This window comes from Delphinapterus leucas, chromosome 16 (assembly GCF_059928025.1).
Source record: "Delphinapterus leucas isolate spDelLeu-1000000601 "Yukka" chromosome 16, BTC_Dleu_Yukka2, whole genome shotgun sequence".
In the NCBI taxonomy this organism is placed as follows: Eukaryota; Metazoa; Chordata; class Mammalia; order Artiodactyla; family Monodontidae; genus Delphinapterus; species Delphinapterus leucas.
In genome coordinates, this window is record NC_143144.1 from 25,504,683 (window position 1) to 25,523,917 (window position 19,235).

Below are 19,235 nucleotides of genomic sequence, written 5' to 3' on the forward strand. Positions count from 1 at the left end.
GAATGTCTATTTAGATCTTCTGCCCATTTTTGGATTGGATTGTTTGTTTTTTTCTGACATAGAGCTGCATGAGCTGTTAGTGTATTTTGAAGATTAATCCCTTGTCGGTCACTTTGTTTGCAAGTATTTTCTCCCATTCTGTGGGTTGTCTTTTTGTTTAGTCTATGGTTTCCTTGCTGTGCAAAAGATTTTAAGTTAAATTAGGTCCCATTTATTTTTATTTTCATTACTCTAGGAGGTGGATCAAAAAAGATATTGCTGTGATTTATGTCAAAGAGTGTTCTGCCTATGTTTTCCTCTAAGAGTTTGATAGTGTCTGGCCTTACATTTAAGTCTTTGATCAATTTTGAGTTTATTTTTGTGTATGGTGTTAGAGAGTGTTCTTTTTTTTAAAAATTTAATTAATTAATTTATTTATTTTTGGCTGTGTTGGGTCCTCATTGCTGCGTGCGGGCCACCTCCACTTGTGGTGAGTGGGAGCCACTCCTTGTCATGGTGCGCGGGCTTCTCATTGTGGTGGCCTCTCCTGTTGCGGAGCATGGGCTCCAGGAGCATGGGCTTCAATAGTTGTGGCTTGTGGGCTCCAGAGTGCAGGCCCAGCAGCTGTGGTGCATGGGCTCAGCTGCTCTGCGGCATGTGGGATCCTCCTGGACCAGGGATCGAACCTGTGTCCCCTGCACTGGCAGGTGGACTCCAAACTACTGCACCACCAGGGAAACCCAGAGAATGTTCTAGTTTCATTCTTTTACATGTATCTGTCCAGTTTTCCCAGCACCACTAATTGAAGAGACTGTCTTTTCTCCATTGTATATTCTTGCCTCCTTTGTCACAGATTAATTGACCTTTGGTGTGTGTGTTTATTTCTGGGTTTCCTACCCTGTTCCATTGATCTATATTTCTGTTTTTGCGCCAGTACCATACTGTTTTGATGACTGTAGCTTTGTAGTACAGTCTGATTCCTCCAGCTCCCTTTTTCTTTCTCAGGATTGCTTTGGCCAAGGGAAACATTTGAAAGATAAGGGGCAATTTTCAGCATTTAGTGAGTGCCTGTTGTGTACCTAGTATGACAGACAGACTCCTGTTCTAGGGGACCTTTGAGGGCAGTGCTGAAGGAGGTGGTATCCCTGTGGACTCGGGGAGAGAGGAGAGCTTTCTGGAGGAGGTTGGTCCTGAGCTAATCTTGGCGGGGAGGGGTCTGGCAAGGTGAAGAGCATACAGGCCAAGCGTGGTGGCAGCCGGGCTGCACAGCCCTGGTGTGCAAGGGAGGTGACAGAGGCCTGCAGAGAACTCTCGGTAGTATAGCTGTGGTAGGATGGTCCATCAGGCAGTAACTTGGGCTCTTGAGTGGAGAGAATGCATGAAGAACATTGCCTGATGGTGGTACCCAGGTGGATGAGGGCAGGAGAGGATGGATGCCAGAGGCCAGCTGAGGCTGTGATGGGGCAGCAGAAAGACCCAGGATGTGGGGACTCTGAGCTATCCTGTCATTCCAGTACCTACTGCATGTCAGGCACAGAGCTGAGGACTTTACAGGCAGGCTCCTTGAATCCTCACTGCTGCCTTATGCAGGCAACGTTCTGCGGCTCTGAGAAGCTAAGTGGCTTGCTCAGAATCTACACAGCTAACAAGTGGCAGAGCTGGGATTCGAACTCATACCTGTCTGATTCCAAAGTTTGCACCTTCCTTCCACTACTGCTGTGGCAGAACTTGAAGAGGGAGGAGGGTCGCCGGACTCCCGGCCCGGGAGGCGGGAAGAACGTTGCCCCTTTGCAGAAGGAGCCTCTTCCTGAGATGCATCTCCATAGCAGAGTCAGGATCCTGACGTTTCACCCTGGGGCACGTTTCCTGCTCTTGGCTCCTGGCTGTGGCCAGGCCTGCTGGTGCCGGCAGGAGCCCCCTCCTTGCCTGGGGTGACGCACCGAATCTTCTCTGGGATGAAGAGTCCCTTTGATGTGAGGATATGGGGATCCTCCTCAGGCCTGGAGCCAGGGCAGAGGGAGGTGAGAAGAGCAAAGAGGCCCTTTCATTGGTCCTCACCAAGCCAGCCTGCAGCCGGACCCCTCTTGGCATCCCACCTGTCTGGGTGGTAGACCCTTTGCCCACCCTGCTCCTTACCTGCCCCACTCGGCTGACACTACGAAGGTGTTGAGCACCTCTTAGATGGCCTGCTAGGAAAAGCTTGGCTCCCCTTCTAGATCCAGGAGGTTTGGCTGTCAGACCTGGACCTTGGTGGCCTCAGCCTGGGAGCGTGGTTTTCTGTTGTCACTAAACGTGTTAGATATTCATCATAACAGCTGGTTTGGAACACCATGAAAACTGCTTTCCTGCTGACGGAGTGTTGCTTTGCCAGACCTCTTCCTTTCGGGGATATGTGAGCAGTTCAGCCTTCCTGCTCACTGGAAGGATGCAAATCCCCCTCCTCCCTCTCCTTTTGGTCCTTTCTCTTTTTTTGACTCTCCCCTGAAACTTTCCACTGTTTTCATGACACTCAGAGGCCACCCCCCAAAAAGGGAAAGCAAAAATTCATTTACTTTAAGGTAATATTTCTTAACCGGGGGCAATTTTGCTCCCCAGGGGACACTTGGGAAGGTTTGGAGATGTATCTTGGTTGTCACAGCTGGAGGGGCTGGGGTGCTTCTGGCATCTAATGGGAGGGACTCAGGGATGCTGCCAAACACCTTCCAGGGCACAGGACGCCCCCACGAGAGAGAATCGGCAGTGTCAAAGTGTCCCTCGTGACCACGTGTGACCCCCGCCCTAAGGTATAAGCTCCTGAGTTCCCTGGCAGTCCGGTGGTTAGGACTCAGTGCTTTCACTGCCAAGGGCCCAGGTTCAATCCGTGGTCGGGGCACTAAGATCCCGTAAGCCACGTGGCACGGGCCAAACAAACAAAAAGGTATAAGCTCCTGTTGCCCCACGCAGGCGAGCCCACCGGGAAGAGAACAGGCCCGGTGCTGGGATTCCCGGCAGGCATTCCTGGCAGGAGAGCCGTGATAACAAGCAACGCCCTTCGGGGGTGAAGAGAGCCTGTCGGCTCACCAGGGGCTGTTGTATCTGGCTTCTCCCTCGCAGGGATGGAGGTCAGACTCCTGACTGCTTCTAGGGTGGTCTCACGGGCCGCTCCTCAGCCACCGAAGTGGGAGGTGTAAGTTTTAACTAACTAGCCGTTGCTCTTGGTTGAGCGCAGGCCGTGCACCAGGCCCTGTGCCAAACGCTTGACCTCCGCCTCGCCTGCTGTGCCCAGGCCTCCACAGGCTCAGAGGAGGGTCGGCGCAGGGCGAGATCACGCGCAGAGCACGGGTCTTTCCAGGCCCGCTCACTGCCGCTCTTCACACACAAGCAGGCTGACCTGGGCTGCAACTGCTCCTGCATTTTGGAAATAGGTCGTGGGGGATAAATGCTGAGTATTGTGGACTCATGAAAGGGACTCTGTTGGCCTGGGAGGCCTGGCCCTGAGCACTCGGGAACCAGGCTGCACGAACAGCCCGGGTGTGAGGTGGGCTGAGTGGCCGGGCCCGGGAGGACGGCACGGACCAGCCTGCAGGCTCTGGGAGCCCCAGGGACAGCCACACCTGAAGAGGTGTGCTGGTTAGAGGCCGCTTAAAGTGCCGGCCTGTAGCCCACACCAGCCCGTGACTGAACTCGCAGGGAGGGGATGGAGTAGGTGAGCCTGTGGCAGCTGAGAAAGGAACCTGGAGATTCAGCACCCTCCTCGCACCACCCAGAGAGCAGCCTCATATTCAAGATCTCACTGGTGACCTCAAAGGCAGGGCCTGCCAACGTGGCCTATAAGTCAGCATGGCTCCCTGGTGAGGCCTCGGTGTCCCAGCCCAGGGCACAGCAGGGCCCAGCTCTGGCTCCTGCGTGGGTCAGCACCCGAGGGCCTGGGGAAAGCAGGGACCCCAGGCTGTAGGCAGCAGTATATTGCTGACATACATCCGCACGTGTGCATACAGGCATGTTTACAGTACATGTGTTTACACACGTGCATATACATATGCCCGCATCTATCCGTGTGACATGGATACATGCACATGTGCACACACAGATGAGTTCAGACGTGTGTGAACACACATTTACTACATTTCATGAAATCTAAGGCCCCATCAATCGTCAGATGCTCCGTTATTTCATGGACTCGAGAAAGAGAAAAAAATGCTAGTGATTAAATTCTGATATGATGTTTTCTTATCACTTAGCATGTGTATTTGTACTTATTGGAAGAGCTCCTTAGCCTTGTTTAGGCTTAGATTTTGATCATATATTACTCTTGTATGTACACAGATGTGACAAAGTGGGGAACGAAGGTATTCCCAGAACTTCCTCACATTCAGAGTATTACTTGTCCAAATCATTTTCAGCATAGAGTCATCAAAATCTGTGCTTTTCCGCACAGTGTTGTCCCCTGTGCTGTCAGGAGCCTGGGTGATGATGCAGGAACGCTCCTCGCTTCCTCTGGGACGTCATCCAATCTACGGACACCCATTCTGAAAGCTTCCATGCGGTGTCTTCTTGGTCCTTCCTGAAGGTGGCAGTGGAGGTTTTGGGACACCCATGATTCACATTCCTTCCTCAGATAGTCCCTAAACGGTTCATTGCCTGAAATGTTGAGGGATTGCGGTATCCTGTGAAGCCACCAGGAATAACAAGAGGATCTTGCTTGCACAGGCAGTGGCAACACACCTGAACTGCCACCTGGCCTCCTGCAATCATAAACAAGGGGAAGGAAGAGCATCCTGGCCTCATGGGTGCATTGGAGGGTGCATTGGAGCGCCTGGTCTGCAGAGTCGCCGTGTGCCGTGTTGCTAGAAGGGTCAGGGATTGGGGACAGTAGGACTGGCCCCAGAGCCCAGTATTGAGAAAGGGCCAGAGAAGTCGTTGTAGCCATTCCCCGACCTTCAAGCAACGCTGCCGCATTCTGTTCAGGTTCAGAGGCTCTCAGTGACCAGGGAAGGCACATGAGTGGAGGCTGCGCTTGAACGCCAGCTGTGGTTGCTGTCCCTAGACGAGCGCTTCCATCACTTTGGGCCAGCTTTTCTGGCCATGGAAACAGAGATAACATACCATGCCCCTTGGAGCTCCTTAGAGGAGTGGCTGACTGTAGAGCTGGGGCAGGGACTGCCCAAGATGAGCATCTTGTAATGTCAGAAAGTAAGGAAGTGCCCCCCCAAGACCCCCAAGCCAAAAATGATGGGAGTGTGTTAGAAGGACAGGAGCCAACTGAAAGATCTAAAGCTGGGACAATTTGAGCAATAAAATAAATAATGAGGTATTGGATTATAACCCAGAGTATAAAATAAATATCCACGAGTCCATACTGATAAATGAATGATTGAATACATAAATAAATGGGGAAGAAGAAACAAATCTCTGCAGAAGGATTTCAAATAAATGACGTAGGTCCTTTGCCCTCAAGGAGGTGGATTTTAACTCTCCACTCCTGAAGTGGGGGGCTGTGCATAGTGACATCCTTCTAAAGAGCAGAGCACGGAAGCCAGGGCCGGGTGGCGGGGGGAGGTAGTCACTTTACAGTGGAGGAACCTGGCAAGCAGCCTCTCTTGCAGGTGATCAAGGTCAACATCACCAATGATGTTATGCTGGTAGCACGCACTCCTTTTGTTTTTTTTTTGGCCACGCCGCATGGCATGCGGAATCTTAGTTTCCTGACCGGGGGCGAACCCGCACCCCCTGCAGTGGAAGCGCAGAGTCTTAACCACGGGACCGCCAGGGAAGTTCCATAGCCCGCACTCTTGACATGATGTGATAAGGGCGCTCACCTCTGTGTTTTCCTCCCAAAACCCATAACCTCAGTCTAACCATGAGGAAAACATCGGACATACCCAAACTGAAGGATGGCCTGCAAAATACTTAACCAGTATTCCTCGAAACTGTTTAGGTCATCAAAACGCAGGGAGGTCTGAGGGCCATCAGAGAGGATTAACAGCCTGGAGCAGTCGAAGGAGATAGGATAACTAAGTGTAATGTGCTGACCCAGATGCGATCTCATAGCCAAAAAATGGGACAACACCCCTACATTAGGGAAACCTGAAAAAATATGGCCTTTAGTAAGTACTAATGTGTCCGTATTGGTTCATGCGTTGTGACAAATGTACCATGGTAAGGGCAGATATTAATAACAGGGAACTCTGTACTATCCTTGCTGCTTTTCTGAAAATCTAAAGCTAAAATTGAAAGTGTATTGATTAAAAAGGAAAGAAGGGCAATGACTTCCTTGCGAGCAGGTTGCTGGGAGGATTCTGTGAGGTGATGCTGGGAGGTGTGGGCTGTGCCAGCCCTTAGGTGGCAGTAAGTACCCTCTCCTGTTTGAGTGAGGGGCGGGCTTAAGACCCCAGGGCCTGGCTTTCTCTGCACTGCCCCTCCCTGTGGAGCCCTGTTGAACCCGGCTGCCAAGCAGTAGGTGGACATTCTGCTCCGTAGCCCCTCAGAAACAACATTCCCTAGGGAGTGAGGGAACTTGGGGTTGGTGGGGGACCATTCTCTGCTGGAAGCAAGAAGGAGAAGCCCATCTTGGCTTGGTCCAGAAGGGAAGGCTGCCAGCTGCCCTCGCATGGGCTCCCCGGGGCCTAGCTCTCCCCCGCCAGCCATGGGCTGAAGCCTGGGCATTGCTGCTGCAGGTGCCCAGAGATTCTGATCCCTGCCTTTGGGCAGGAGAACAGATTCAGAGCTCCCACCCCAGTAGACCCCCCTTCCCTTCTTCCTGCTCCCTGGGCTTGACCACAAGGCCCCCGGGAGGCCTGGCCACACAGGGTTACAGGAGAAGAGGGAAGGGGTTCTTATAACAATCCCTGACTGGCCGAGTTGCTGTTCACTGGATGTGGAATCCCACTCCTCTCATCTTCTCTTCCAGGCCAGAGAAAGCCCACCCCAGCCAGCCTGCCACAGAAGCTGGTTCTGGAGAGCAGCTGTGTGTAGTGGCTAAGACTCATAGAGATCAGAGTTCAAATCCCAGCCCTCCCGCTTTCCAGCTGGGTAGCCTCGGGCAAGTTACTTAACCTCTCTGAGCCTCGGATTTCTCACATATGAAACAGGAATAGGTCCTCCCATAAGATTGCGTGAGGTTGCATCAAAGCCCTCCGCACAGTGCCTGGTACATTGTAGGTGTTCAGTGACTAGCAGTCACCCTCCAACCCTAGTGCTCTCTAACCATCCTCTCGCTTCTGCTGTTTCGTCTCCCCTTGGCCAGAGGGAGTCCTGATCTGTGCTTGTTTTTCTGATACACAGCCAAGAGCCATCCCAGGCCAGTATGTTATGTGGAACTCTAACCTGGGTTGGGGGCGTCTTGGTCTTGAACTTGGCTGAGGTCGGGGGAGCAGGGAGACCAGACACAGTGTTCTTTTCTGCCCCGTGGGTGTGTCTTGCAGCAATCATGCTTTTTCCCACAACCATGGGAAGCGATTCTTGATCTCCCCTGAGCTGGCGAGCTGACCTCACCTCTGGCATTTGGGAGACAGCCGTGGCGGGCAGAGGCTGACAGAGCCAGGCCTTGAGTGCATAGCCAGGCTGGAGCCTGTCAGGGAGCAGCTCTGTGTTTATTCCGGAGGGCTGGGGTCCTGGGTCTCTCAGGCAGCCTCATCTCCTTGCTGGGGCACCAGTTCAGGGCTGTGGGTGGAACCCACATGCCCACGGCCTCTGTGGTTCTGCTGGACACGGCAGCCCTGTCCAGCCCCCTCTTTGGCCTGTGCAGAGTGTCAGGGTAGCTCCAGCTGGATCAAAGCCACTGAGGTCCCCACTCAAGGGCTAATAAGGGTGTGTACAGATGAGCCAGGGCCCCAGAGACAGACCAGACCCCTGGAGTGGCAGGGCCAACCCTACTTTTGGGGGGGGGGGCGGAATATGGGAGAAAATTTAACTGCTTCATTTTCATTATCCTTATTTAATATAAGAAGAGACCAGACTATCTCATTGCGGAACCTATCCTGTGCTCCTATCACAGGCTCAAAACTATTCATGCATTCTCGTATTTAGGCTGCCTTCCATCGTCCTTACCTGCAGATCCTTTAGTGGGTCCGTGTGCCAGCCGCAGTTTTCTTTCACTCGATAACGTCTTTATTTCATTATGGTTCTTAAAAGATGGTTTGCTGGGTCCAGGATTCTAGGTTGATGGTTTCTTTGTCACGGTGCTTTGATGGTGTTACTTCAGGGTCTCCCTTGTTGCTGTTGAAAACCTACTCCTAACGCAGTGGTCCTTCCTTGGTGAGTGATCTGTCTTCTGTCTTGCTGCCTGTAAGACGTTCTCTTTGACTGATGTGAGCTTAGAGAGGAGTCCCTGGGAGTCAGTGGTGACTATCTGTCTCCAGGAATGGAGCCGATGCGCTCAGTGAAACTTCAAGAGAGAGACTTGAGGCCAGTGGGGGAGGTGGACAGGAAGGCCGAATGGGGCTCACGGCACAGAGAGCTTTCTAATGGCCGAGAGTGCCCTGTTGCTGGAGGTGTGCGGGCATGGGCTGGGAAGAAACTCCCCGTCACGTGGGGATTGGCCTCAGTTACCTTGATTGCCAGTGACCTTGGGGCTCTCTTGGTGGCTCCACATGGTTCCCGCGTTCCTCTCTCCTGCATCAAGCCTCTCCCCACCTCCAAAGGGTCAATGACCTTCTCAGTCAAGGATCGTTCTGGCTCCTCCAGTAAGACCTGCCTGACCCTCCTTCCCACAAGCACCCTCTTCCTCTCCCCTGACCCCTGGGGTGGGGCACGGGGGGGTCTGCGCCACAGAGATTGATACACCAGTGACCGGAAGCCTGTGGTGTCCAGATTATTTCAGAAGCCTGTGGTGTCTCACGTGGGAGATAAAAAGGTTGTCTCTCTGTCTTTGTAGGGATCTATCTAATTAGCTGATTAAATGTGTTATTTAATGTGAAAGTGAATAATTGTGTAGCATTGATTATCAAAAGAGTTTTGTGCTTTTTTTCCCTAACCATGAAGGTTGATTTCAAGGTAAATTACTGTGCAAGAAATGTGTATTTGACTTCTTTTTTGTTTCTGTAGAAGAGGCAAAATTAATTTTTAGTATTAATTGCTCCGTATTTGCATCTGGGCCAGTTACCTGGGAGTGGGAGTTGATGTCAGGAGGCCCCACTCAAGCCCCTACCTGTACTGGACACTCAGGCTCTGATTCTTCCTCCTGCTCAGAGAGCAGCAGCCCCCTTTCCAGTTCTGTGAGGACCTCCCAGCATCCCGGCCTGGAGATGCAGTGTAGAGCAGGGGTCACTGCAGCCCTTGAAGAGTGGGTTTGGCTGGCGGAGTGTGGGACAGAAATGAGTAATGTGGCAGGATTCTGGCAGCAATCTGCCTGGTCCACTTTGGAGACGGAGGAGGGCAGGAAGGCAATGGCCTGGGTACTCTAGATGGCCAGAGGCCCTGCAGATGCCCCGCCCATGTACCCAGTGACCGCTTCCTTCGCCTGCCCTGGGGTCACTGGTGGGTTTACACATGTATACGAGGTGTACAGATGTGGCTGTGTGGAGCATGCATTGCTTGTGACCCCGTTCTTGGTCTACACTCTTACAGGGCACCATCAGGGAGGTCTGAGACACTGGCCACACCCTTGTGTAGAAGGAAGGCCATGTACTGGTGTTGGAGGGGCTGAGACGTTGGGCTTATTTGAGTCATCCTACTGCAGATCGAGTGTCGTTTCAGTGGGTCAGCAAAGAGTACTCAGGTTGGAATTCTGTGAGGGAGAAAATGTGTGCGTGTTCTCCTAGGATGAGTCGGGGCAGGCGGGTGGAGAAGAACATCATCTATTTATGCATTTGGCCACTTTGCTCCCATGATGTCTTTGCTCCTGCAGGAGAGGAGAGGAGGGTGGAGGGAGGTGCTCCCACCCATCGGACTTTCCACTGTTATGTGTGATGGGGTTCGTGGGGTCTGCTGTCCCCCAGCAGGCACTGGTCTCTGGTCTCAGTTGGGGTCAGACATGGGTGCCAGGCAGGCCCTTGGGGGAAGCTTGGTGCTGGCTGCTCTGGAGTCTGCACGCTCACGGGTTGGGGCAGCTGTCAGGTGTGGGAGAGTAGGCTGGGGCTCTGTTCTTGTGTCCCAGGAGGGGTGCGTCAGCACAGGAGCAGACCTCTGGTCCCCCAGCTGGCCTTCCCCTCCCCATGGGACTCTCATATGTAGGGTTGGCCACACTGTCCCTCTCCATCGGGTAGACAGCAGTCCCTTTGTGGGTTGTAGGCTGGTTCCTTTGCTCATGAGCTGAAGGGCGTGGAGAGGTGAAATGGTGAGAACAGGGTCATGCATGAATCTCCAACCCCGCTCCCGGGAAGCCATGTGGGCAGGAGTCAGAGGCTGGTTCCACTTCTGCCTCCATCACTGACCATGCCCATGGGCCTCTCTGCCTGTGGGGCTCACTCATAATCCCCAGATGTTGAGTTGGCATGAGCATCCACGTGCCAGCCCCACGACAGCCATTATGATCCCCAGTCTACAGAAACAGAGGTTCTGAGGAGTTACCTGATGTGCCCCAAGCCACCCAGCTCCTAAGAGAAAATGCTGGGGTTTGAACCCAGGACTCTGGCTCCTGGCAGCTACACTGCTTTGTACTGACACTGACTTGCTGACCACGTCATTTCTGCTCCTGGACAAGTCACTTCTCCTAGGGGAGTAGTTACGTAAGTGATGGCCCATCACCTGTAGACATTAGAGGTGATGCTTTTAAATCCACAGAATGATGTTTCAGGAAATAAGAAAAATACGAACAGTATATTCAGCATGATTCCAATTTTGTAAAATCACACACACACGGCATAGTTATTATATATCTGGCTAATATATAATAGGAGGCAACTTTTTTTTCTTTTCATAACTTGGGAGCTTTTTTTAAATTGAAGTATAGTTGATTTACAGTGTTGTGTTAATTTCTGCTGCTCAGCAAAGTGATTCAGTTATACATATATGCATTCATTTTTAATATTCTTTCCCATTATGGTTTATCATAGGATACTCAGTATAGTTCTCTGTGCTATGCAGTAGGACCTTGTTGTTTATCCATTCCGTATATAATAGCTTACATCTGCTAACACCAACCTCCCAGTTCATTCCTCCCCCAACCCCCTCCCCCTTGGCAACTACAAGTCTGTTCTCTGTATCTGTGAGTCTGTTTCTGTTTTGTAGATAGGTTCATTTGTGTCTTATTTTAGATTCTACATATAAGTGATATCGTATGGTATTTGTCTTTCTCTTTCTGACATAGCTCACTTAGTATGGTAATCTCTAGTTGCATTCATGTTGCTGCAAATGGCGTTATTTTGTTCTTTTTTATAGCTGAGTAGTATTCCCTTGTATATACGTACCACATCTTCTTTATCCATTCATGTGTCAATGGACACTTAGTTGCTTCCACATCTTGGCTATTGTGAATAGTGCCTCTGTGAACATAGGGGTGCATGTATCTTTTTGGATTAGAGTTTTGTCTGGAAATATGCCAAGGAGTGAGATTGCTGGATCATATGTAATTCTATTTTTAGTTTTCTGAGGAACCTCCATACTGTTTTCCACAGCGGCTGCACCAACTTACATTCCCACCAACAGTGTAGGAGGGTTCCCTTTTCTCCACACCTCCAACATTTATTGTTTCTAGACTTTTTAATGATGGCCATTCTGACTGGTGTGAAGTGATACGTCATTGTAGTTTTGAATTGCATTTCTCTAATAATTAGCTATGTTGAGCATGTTTTCATGTGCCTATTGGCTATTTGTATTTCTACTTTGGAGAAATGTCTATTTAGGTCTTCTGCCCATATTTCTATTGGGTTGTTTGTTTTGTTGTTGTTGAGTTGTATGAGCTGTTTGTATATTTTGGAAATTAGGCCGTGTCGGTCATATTGTTTGCAAATATTTTCTCCCATTCTGTAGGTTGTCTTTTCGTTTTTTTATGGTTTCCTTTGCTGTGCAAAAGCTTGTAAGTTTGACTAGGTCCCATTTGTTTATTTTTGTTTTTATTTGTATTGCCTGGGGAGACTGACCTAAGAAAAACATTGCTATGATTTATGTTAGAGAATGTTTTGCCTAGGATCTCTTCTAGGAGTTTTATGGCATCATGTCTTATGTTTAAATCTTTAAGCCATTTTGAGTTTATTTTTGTGTATGGTGTGAGGGTGTGTTCTAACTTCATTGATTTACATGCAGCTGTCCAGCTTTCCCAACTCCACTTGCTGAAGAGACTCTTTTTCCCATTGTATATTCTTGCCTCCTTTGTTGAAGATTAATTGACCATAGGTGTGTGGGTTTATTTCTGGGTTCTCTGTTCCACTGATCCATATGTCTGTTTTTGTGCCAATACCATGCTGTTTTGATTACTGTAGCTTTGTAGTATTGTCTGGAGTCTGGGAGGGTTATGCCTTCTGCTTTGTTCTCTTTCTTCAGGATTGCTTTGGCAATTTTGGGTCATTTATGGTTCCATATAAGTTTTAGGATTATTTGTTCTAGTTCTGTGAAAAATGTCATGTGTAATTTGATAGGGCTTGCATTAAAAATCTGTAGATTGCTTTGGGTAGTATGGCCATTTTAACAATAATAATTCTTCCTATACAAGAGCATGGATGTCTTTCCATTTCTTTGAATCATCTTCATTTTCCTTTATTAATGATTTATAGTTGTCAGCATATAAGTCTTTCACCTCCTTGGTCAGGTTTATTCCTAAGTATTTTATTTTGGGAGTTGTGATTTTGAAAGGTATTTTTTTTTACATTCCTTTTCTGATATTTCATTGTTAGTGTAAAGAAATGGAACCAATTTCTGTATGTTCATCTTGTATCCTGCTACCTTGCTGAATTCATTTATCAGTTCTAGTAGTTTTTGTGTGGAGTCTTTAGGGTTGTCTCAATATAGAATCACATCATCTGCCTATAATGACAATTTTACCTCTTCCCTTCCAATTTGGATACCTTTTATTTCTTTTTCTTGTCTGATTGCTGTGGCTAGGATTTCCAATACTATGTTGAACAGAAGAGGTGAGAGTGGGCATCCTTGTCTTGTTCCCAGATTTTAGTGGGAAGGCTATCAGCTTGTCACCATTGAGTATTATATTGGCTGTGGGTTTGTCATAAATAGCTTTTATTATGTTGAGATATGTTCCCTCTGTAGCCACTGTGGTAAGAATTTTTATCATAAATGGATGTTGAATTTTGTCAAATGCTTTTTCTGCATCTATTGAGATGATCATGTGGTTTTTGTCTTTTCTTTTGTTTATGTGACGTATCACATTGACTGATTTACATATGTTGAACCATCCTTGTGAACTTGGGATGAATCACACTTGGTCGTGGTGTGTGATTATTTTTATGTGTTGTTGGATTTGGTTTGCTGATACTTTGTTGAGACTTTTTGCATCTGTATTCACCAATGATATTGGCCTGTGATTTTCTTTTTTGGTGGTGTCTTTGTCTGGTTTTGGTATCAGGGTGATGGTGGCTTCATAGAATGTCTGGGTGTGTTCCCTCCTCTTCAATTTTTTGGAAGAGTTTGAGAAGGATCAGTATAAATTCTTTTTTGTATGTTTGGTAGAATTCGCCTATGAAGCCATCTAGTCCTGGACTTTTATTTGTAGGGAATTTTTTTTTTTTTTTTTTGTGGTACGCGGGCCTCTCACTGTTGTGGCCTCTCCCGTTGCAGAGCACAGGCTCTGGATGTGCAGGCTAAGCGGCTATGGCTCATGGGCCCAGCCGCTCCGCGGCATGTGGGATCTTCCTGGACTGGGGCACGAACCCATGTCCCCTGCATTGGCAGGTGGACTCTCAACCACTGCACCACCAGGGAAGCCCTGTAGGGAATTTTTTAATTACAGATTCTATTTCAGCTCTAGTGATTGGTCTGTTCAAATTATCTGTTTCTTCTTGATTCAGTTTTGGTGAGCTGTATGTTTCTAGATCCTTGTCCATTTCTTCTAGGTTGTCAAATTTGTTGGCATATAAATTTTTGTAGTATTCCCTTAGGGTTTTTTGTATTTCTGTGGTATTCATTGTTATGTCTCCTTTTTCATTTCTTATTTTATTTATTTGTGTTCTCTCTCTCTTCTTCTTAGTGAACCTGGCCAGAGGTTTGTCAGTCTTCTTTACCCTTTCAAAGAACCAGCTCTTGGCTTTATTGATTTTTTTCTATTTTTTTAAAAAATTATTTATTTATTTATTTGGTTGTGCTGGTTCTTAGTTGCGGCTCGTGGGCTCCTTAGTTGCGGCATGCACGTGGGATCTAGTTTCCTGACCAGGGATCAAACCTGGGCCCCCTGCATTGGGAGCGTGGAGTCTTAACCACTGTGCCACCAGGGAAGTCCCTCTATTGTTTTTTAAATCTATTTTATTTATTTCCCCTCTGATCTTTATTATTTCCTTCCTTCCACTGACTTTAGGTTTTGTTTGTTCTTCTCTAATTCTTTTTTTTTTTTAAATTAATTTATTTATTTTTGGCTGAGTTGGGTCTTTGTTGCTGCGCATGGGCTTCCTCTAGTTGCGGCGAGTGGGGGCTACTCTTTGTTGCAGTGTGCAGTCTTCTCATTACGGTGGCTTCTCTTGCTGTGGAGCATGGGCTCTAGGTGTGTGGGCTTCAGTAGTTGTGGCTTATGGGCTCTAGAGCGCAGGCTCAGTAGTTGTGGTGTTTGGGCTTATTTGCTCCGTGGCATGTGGGATCTTCCCAGACCAGGGCTTGAACCCGTGTCCCCTGCGTTGGCAGGTGGATTCTTAACTACTGCGCCACCAGGGAAGCCCTCATTCTAATTCTTTTAAGTGGTAGGTTAGGTTGTTTATTTGAGATTTTTCTTGTTTTTTGAGTAAGGCCTGTGTTGCCTCTAAGAACTGCTTTTGCAGCATCCCATAGATTTTGTATGGTTGTGTTTTCATTGTCATTTGTCTCAAGGTGTTTTTTAATTTCCTCTTTGATTTCATCATTGACCCATTGGTTTTTTAGTAGCATGTTGTTTAGTTTCCATGTAATTTTTTTTTCTCATTTCTTTTTTTGTGGTTGATTTCTAGTTTCATGCCGTTGTGGTCAGAAAAGATGCTTGAGATAATTTCTGTATTCTTAAATTTGTTGAGGCTTGTTTTATGCCCTAGTATATGGTCAATCCTAGAGAATGTTCCATGTTCACTTGAAAAGAATGTGTATTCTGGTTATTTTGGATGTAATGTCCTGAAAATATCAGTTAAGTCTTAACTGTTCTGTTGTATCATTTAGGATCTCTGTTGCATTATTGATTGTCTAGAAGATCTGTCCATTGATGTGAGTGCGGTGTTAAAGTCTCCTACTATTATTGTATTCTTGTCAGTTTCCCCCTTTATGTCTATTAGTATTTGTTTTATTTATTTGGGTGCTCCTACATTAGGTGCATTAATGTTGACAAGTGTAAAATCCTCTTCTTGTATTGATCCTTTTATCATTATATAGTGTCCTTCTTTACCTTTCTTTATGGCCTGTGTTTTAAAGTCTATTTTGTCTAATATGAGTACTGTGACCCCCCACTTTCTTTTCATTTCTGTTTGCATGAAATATCCTTTTCCATCCCCTCACTTTCAACCTGTGTGTGTCCTTTGCCCTAAAGTGGGTCTTTTGTAGGTAACATATTGTAGGCTGTTGTTTATTTATTTATTTATTTTATCCAATCTGCCACTCTGTGTCTTTCAATTGGAGCATTTAGTCCATTGACATTTAAGGTACTTATTAATAGATATGTATTTATTGCCATTTTAGCCTTGTTTTCCTGTTGATTTTATATTTCTTCTCTGTCCCTTTCTTTTTCTTTTTCCTTTTGTTGTTTGATGATTTTCTTTTGTGTTATGCTTATGTTCTCTTCTTTTTGGTTTTTGTGAATCTCTTGGATGTTTTTGATTTGTGGTTACCCTGTTTTTCAAGTATGTTAACCCTATCCTGTTTCTGCTTGCCTTAGACTGGTAATCATATAGACTCAAACACATTCTAGGAAATGAAAAAAAAATCTACATTTTCTTACTCTCCTCCCCTACTTTTTATGATTTTGATGCCCTTTTACATCTTTGCGTTCATCCTTTTGCTGTTCACTGTGGTTATCATCACTGTCACAGAAATTCTTTGATTTTTTTTTAATCTGTGGACTGGCTTATTTAGGTGATTTGCTTTCCGATTGTGATTTTCTCTTTCCTATATATTCTTACTTCTTTTCTATTTAGAGATGACCTTTCAATATTTCCTTCAGAATAGGTTTTGTATTTCTGTATTCTTTTAGTTTTTGCTTGTCTGAGAAATACTTTATCTCTCCTTCTATTCTAAATGATAATCTTGCTGGTTAGAGTATCCTAGGTTGCAGATTTTTCCCTTTCAGGACTTTGAATGTATCATGCCACTCTTTTCTGGCCTGCAATGTTTCTGTAGAGAAATCAGCTGATACCCTTATGGGGGTTCCCTTGTAATTAACTCTTTGTTTTTCTCTTGCTGCCTTTAGAACCCTCTCTTTAACTTTTGTCATTTTTATTATAATATGTCTTGGTGTACGTGTGTTTGGGTTTATCTTGTTTGGGACCCTCTGTGCTTCGTGTACCTGGATATCTGTTTACTTCTTTACGTTTGGGAAGTTTTCAGCCATAATTTCTTCAAATACATTTTCGATCCCCTTTTGTCTTTCTTCCCCTTCTGGAATCCCTATTATGCATAGATTGGCACACTTTATAATATCCCATAGGATATTATTGCATATCCCATATGCATAGATTGGCACACTTTATATTATTCCTTTATGTTATCCCATAGGCACACTTTATATCATCCCATTGGCACACTTTATATTATCCTATAATATATTATCCCATATAATATATTATCTTATATTGCTTTCATTTTTTTTTCATTTGACTTTCTGTCTGCTATCCTGATTGGGTGATTTCCATTGTTCTAGCTTCCACGGCACTTATTCATTCTTCTGCATAATTTATTCTGCTATTCATTGCCTTTAGTTGCCTTTTTGTCTCGGCAAATGAGTTTTCTAATTTTTCGTGGTTCCCCTTTATAGTTTCTAGTTCCTTTTTACAGTACTCTGCATTTCTGTCGATAGCCTTTCTTAATTCCTTCAGTATTTTCATTATCTCCTTTTTGAAATCGGTGTCTATTAGAGTGAAGAGGTCTGTTTCATTGTTTGTTCTTTCAGGGGAATTCCCTTGGTCTTTCAACTGGGAGTGGTCCCTCTGCTTCTTCATTTTACTTATATTTCTCTTAATTCTGTGAGTTTAGGAGAAACAATTGTCTACTGTGGTCTCGGAGGGCTATTTATATGTGGGAGTGTCCCTGTGTAGCTTGTGTGGGTTTAATACTTTTGGTGCGAGGGCTGTTTTTAGTATGGATGTATGTTGCGTCTTTCCTCAGCGTGTGCTGGCCGTTATCCCCTTGATACAGGTGTGCCGATGCAGCGGCTGGTGCCTGGTCCTGGGGTTATTGGCAGCGGTGGCAGCTCATGTGCACACTTGGAGCACGCCGTGGGAGCAGAGGCAGCTCGCCACCACTCCTGGAGCCCGTGTAGGCAGTGTCCTGCTGCCTGAGAGCTCACACAGGGAAAAACGCTGGAATAGCAGGCCCTCCCCTTGCCCGCACACACCGCCCACACAGTGGCGCTTGGCCTCTAAGGCGGCCCAGGCTTCCTCTGTGTACACCCACAGTTGTGGTCACACCAGACTCCAGTCCCTCAGGGTGTTCCCACGCAGCCCACCCCAGTCCTCTCCCCGGTCTGATCTCTGAAGCCCAAGCTTCCACACCCAGCCCCCGTCCACACTGGTGGCCACGTGTCTCAGGCTGGGGAGTGCAGAGCGATGGCACTGACCATCTGTGCAGGTTTCTCTCCATTCTAGCTGCTGCAGACCCGTTGCTGAGTTCTCCTCCGAGGCTCCGAAGCCCCCCTCTGTCCCTGCTGATCTCCCCACCAGTGAGGGGACTCCCCAGGTGCAGGAACATTTCCTCTTTGACAGCTCCCTCCCAGGGGTACAGGTCCTGTTCTGATTCCTTTTTCACTTTCCTTTTTTTCTTTTTTCCTTTTTTCTTTTGTCCTACCCGGTTGCATGGAGATTTTCTTGCCCTTTCAGAGCTCTGAGCTCTTCTGCCGGCATTCAGTAGATATTCTATGAGAATCATTCCACATATAGATGTATTTTTGATGTATTTGTGGGAGGAGGTGAGCTTCACGTCTTACCATTCCGCCATCTTGATCGCCTCTGACTTTTTTCTTTTACTTTTTTGGGGTATTTTTCAGAGTTTTTAGAGTGAAATATTTTATATCCAGGAACAAAAGTTATTTAAAACAAAAAAGGTGGACTTGTCCAGTGGGACCACTCAGGAGATAGGCATCTTCAGGAGTGGGTGAACTGCCTGTCCTTGGGGGTGGGCAGGCAGAGGCGGTGTCCATCTGTTATGGACACAGTTCCAGGACTTCCTTAACAGGGGAGTGGCTGGGGGCTGCGTTCTTCGATGAACTGTGCCATGACCGCCCCAAAGGTCCCTGAGGCTGTGGGAGAAGGGAATAATCCAATGTACTGCTCCTGTCCTCAAACTTGACCGTGCCTGAGTATCACTGGGGATCTTGTTCTAACTCAGACTCTGACTCAGGAGGTGGGCCCAAGACTCTGCATTTTTAACGAGCCCCAGGTGATGCTGATGCTGCTGGTCCAAGGCCCTAGAGCCCTTTCCTCCTGGATTTGCCCTGGAGGAGTGCCCAGGCACTGCAGAGCACACAGATGATTCCAGAGGCAATTGGAAAGGTACACAGGGCTGTGAGGATGAGTGACCTGAGCTGGGTGACATTTCTGGAAGGACTCTTCAGAGATATTAAAAGACAAGTTTCCATCCGAGTTGTTGGGTTTGAGACCAGGTCCCCTCATGCTTTGGCTTCGTGGAAAGAGCTCAGTGTTGGAATTTGGTGGGCCAGGATTTGAAAACCAGCTGTGCAGCTTGTTAGCTGTGTGTCCTTGGGCAGGTCATCTTGCCTCCCTCTGCCTCAGTTTCTTCGTCTGAGGATAGGAATGCCTGCCAGATAGCCGTGGTAAGGGTGAAGTAGGGTAGCGTGTCAGATACCTGGCATGCAGTGGGCCTTCAATGAACTCTTGCTTCCCCTAACACCACACGCTCATCTCTTCTTGAAGGTGGATGAGATTTACCACGATGAGTCCCTGGGGGTCCACATAAACATCGCCCTTGTCCGCTTGATCATGGTTGGCTACCGACAGGTAAACCCCCGTGTCAACAGGCAGTGTTTGAGGGAGAAGGGGTGGGGGGGCCAG

At 47.4% G+C, this 19,235-nt stretch overlaps 1 protein-coding gene across 2 annotated transcripts in view; it reads left to right on the forward strand.

Moving 5' to 3' along the window:
• The window catches only part of ADAMTS14 (ADAM metallopeptidase with thrombospondin type 1 motif 14), a 116,945-nt gene that overhangs the window by 41,737 nt on the left and 55,973 nt on the right, over positions 1-19,235 (forward strand). For both annotated transcript variants that reach the window (XM_089897618.1, XM_089897619.1), the window contains exon 5: positions 19,098-19,181. In XM_089897618.1, coding sequence (XP_089753744.1) covers positions 19,098-19,181 — 84 coding nt within the window. The remainder of the gene's footprint in view (positions 1-19,097; positions 19,182-19,235) is intronic.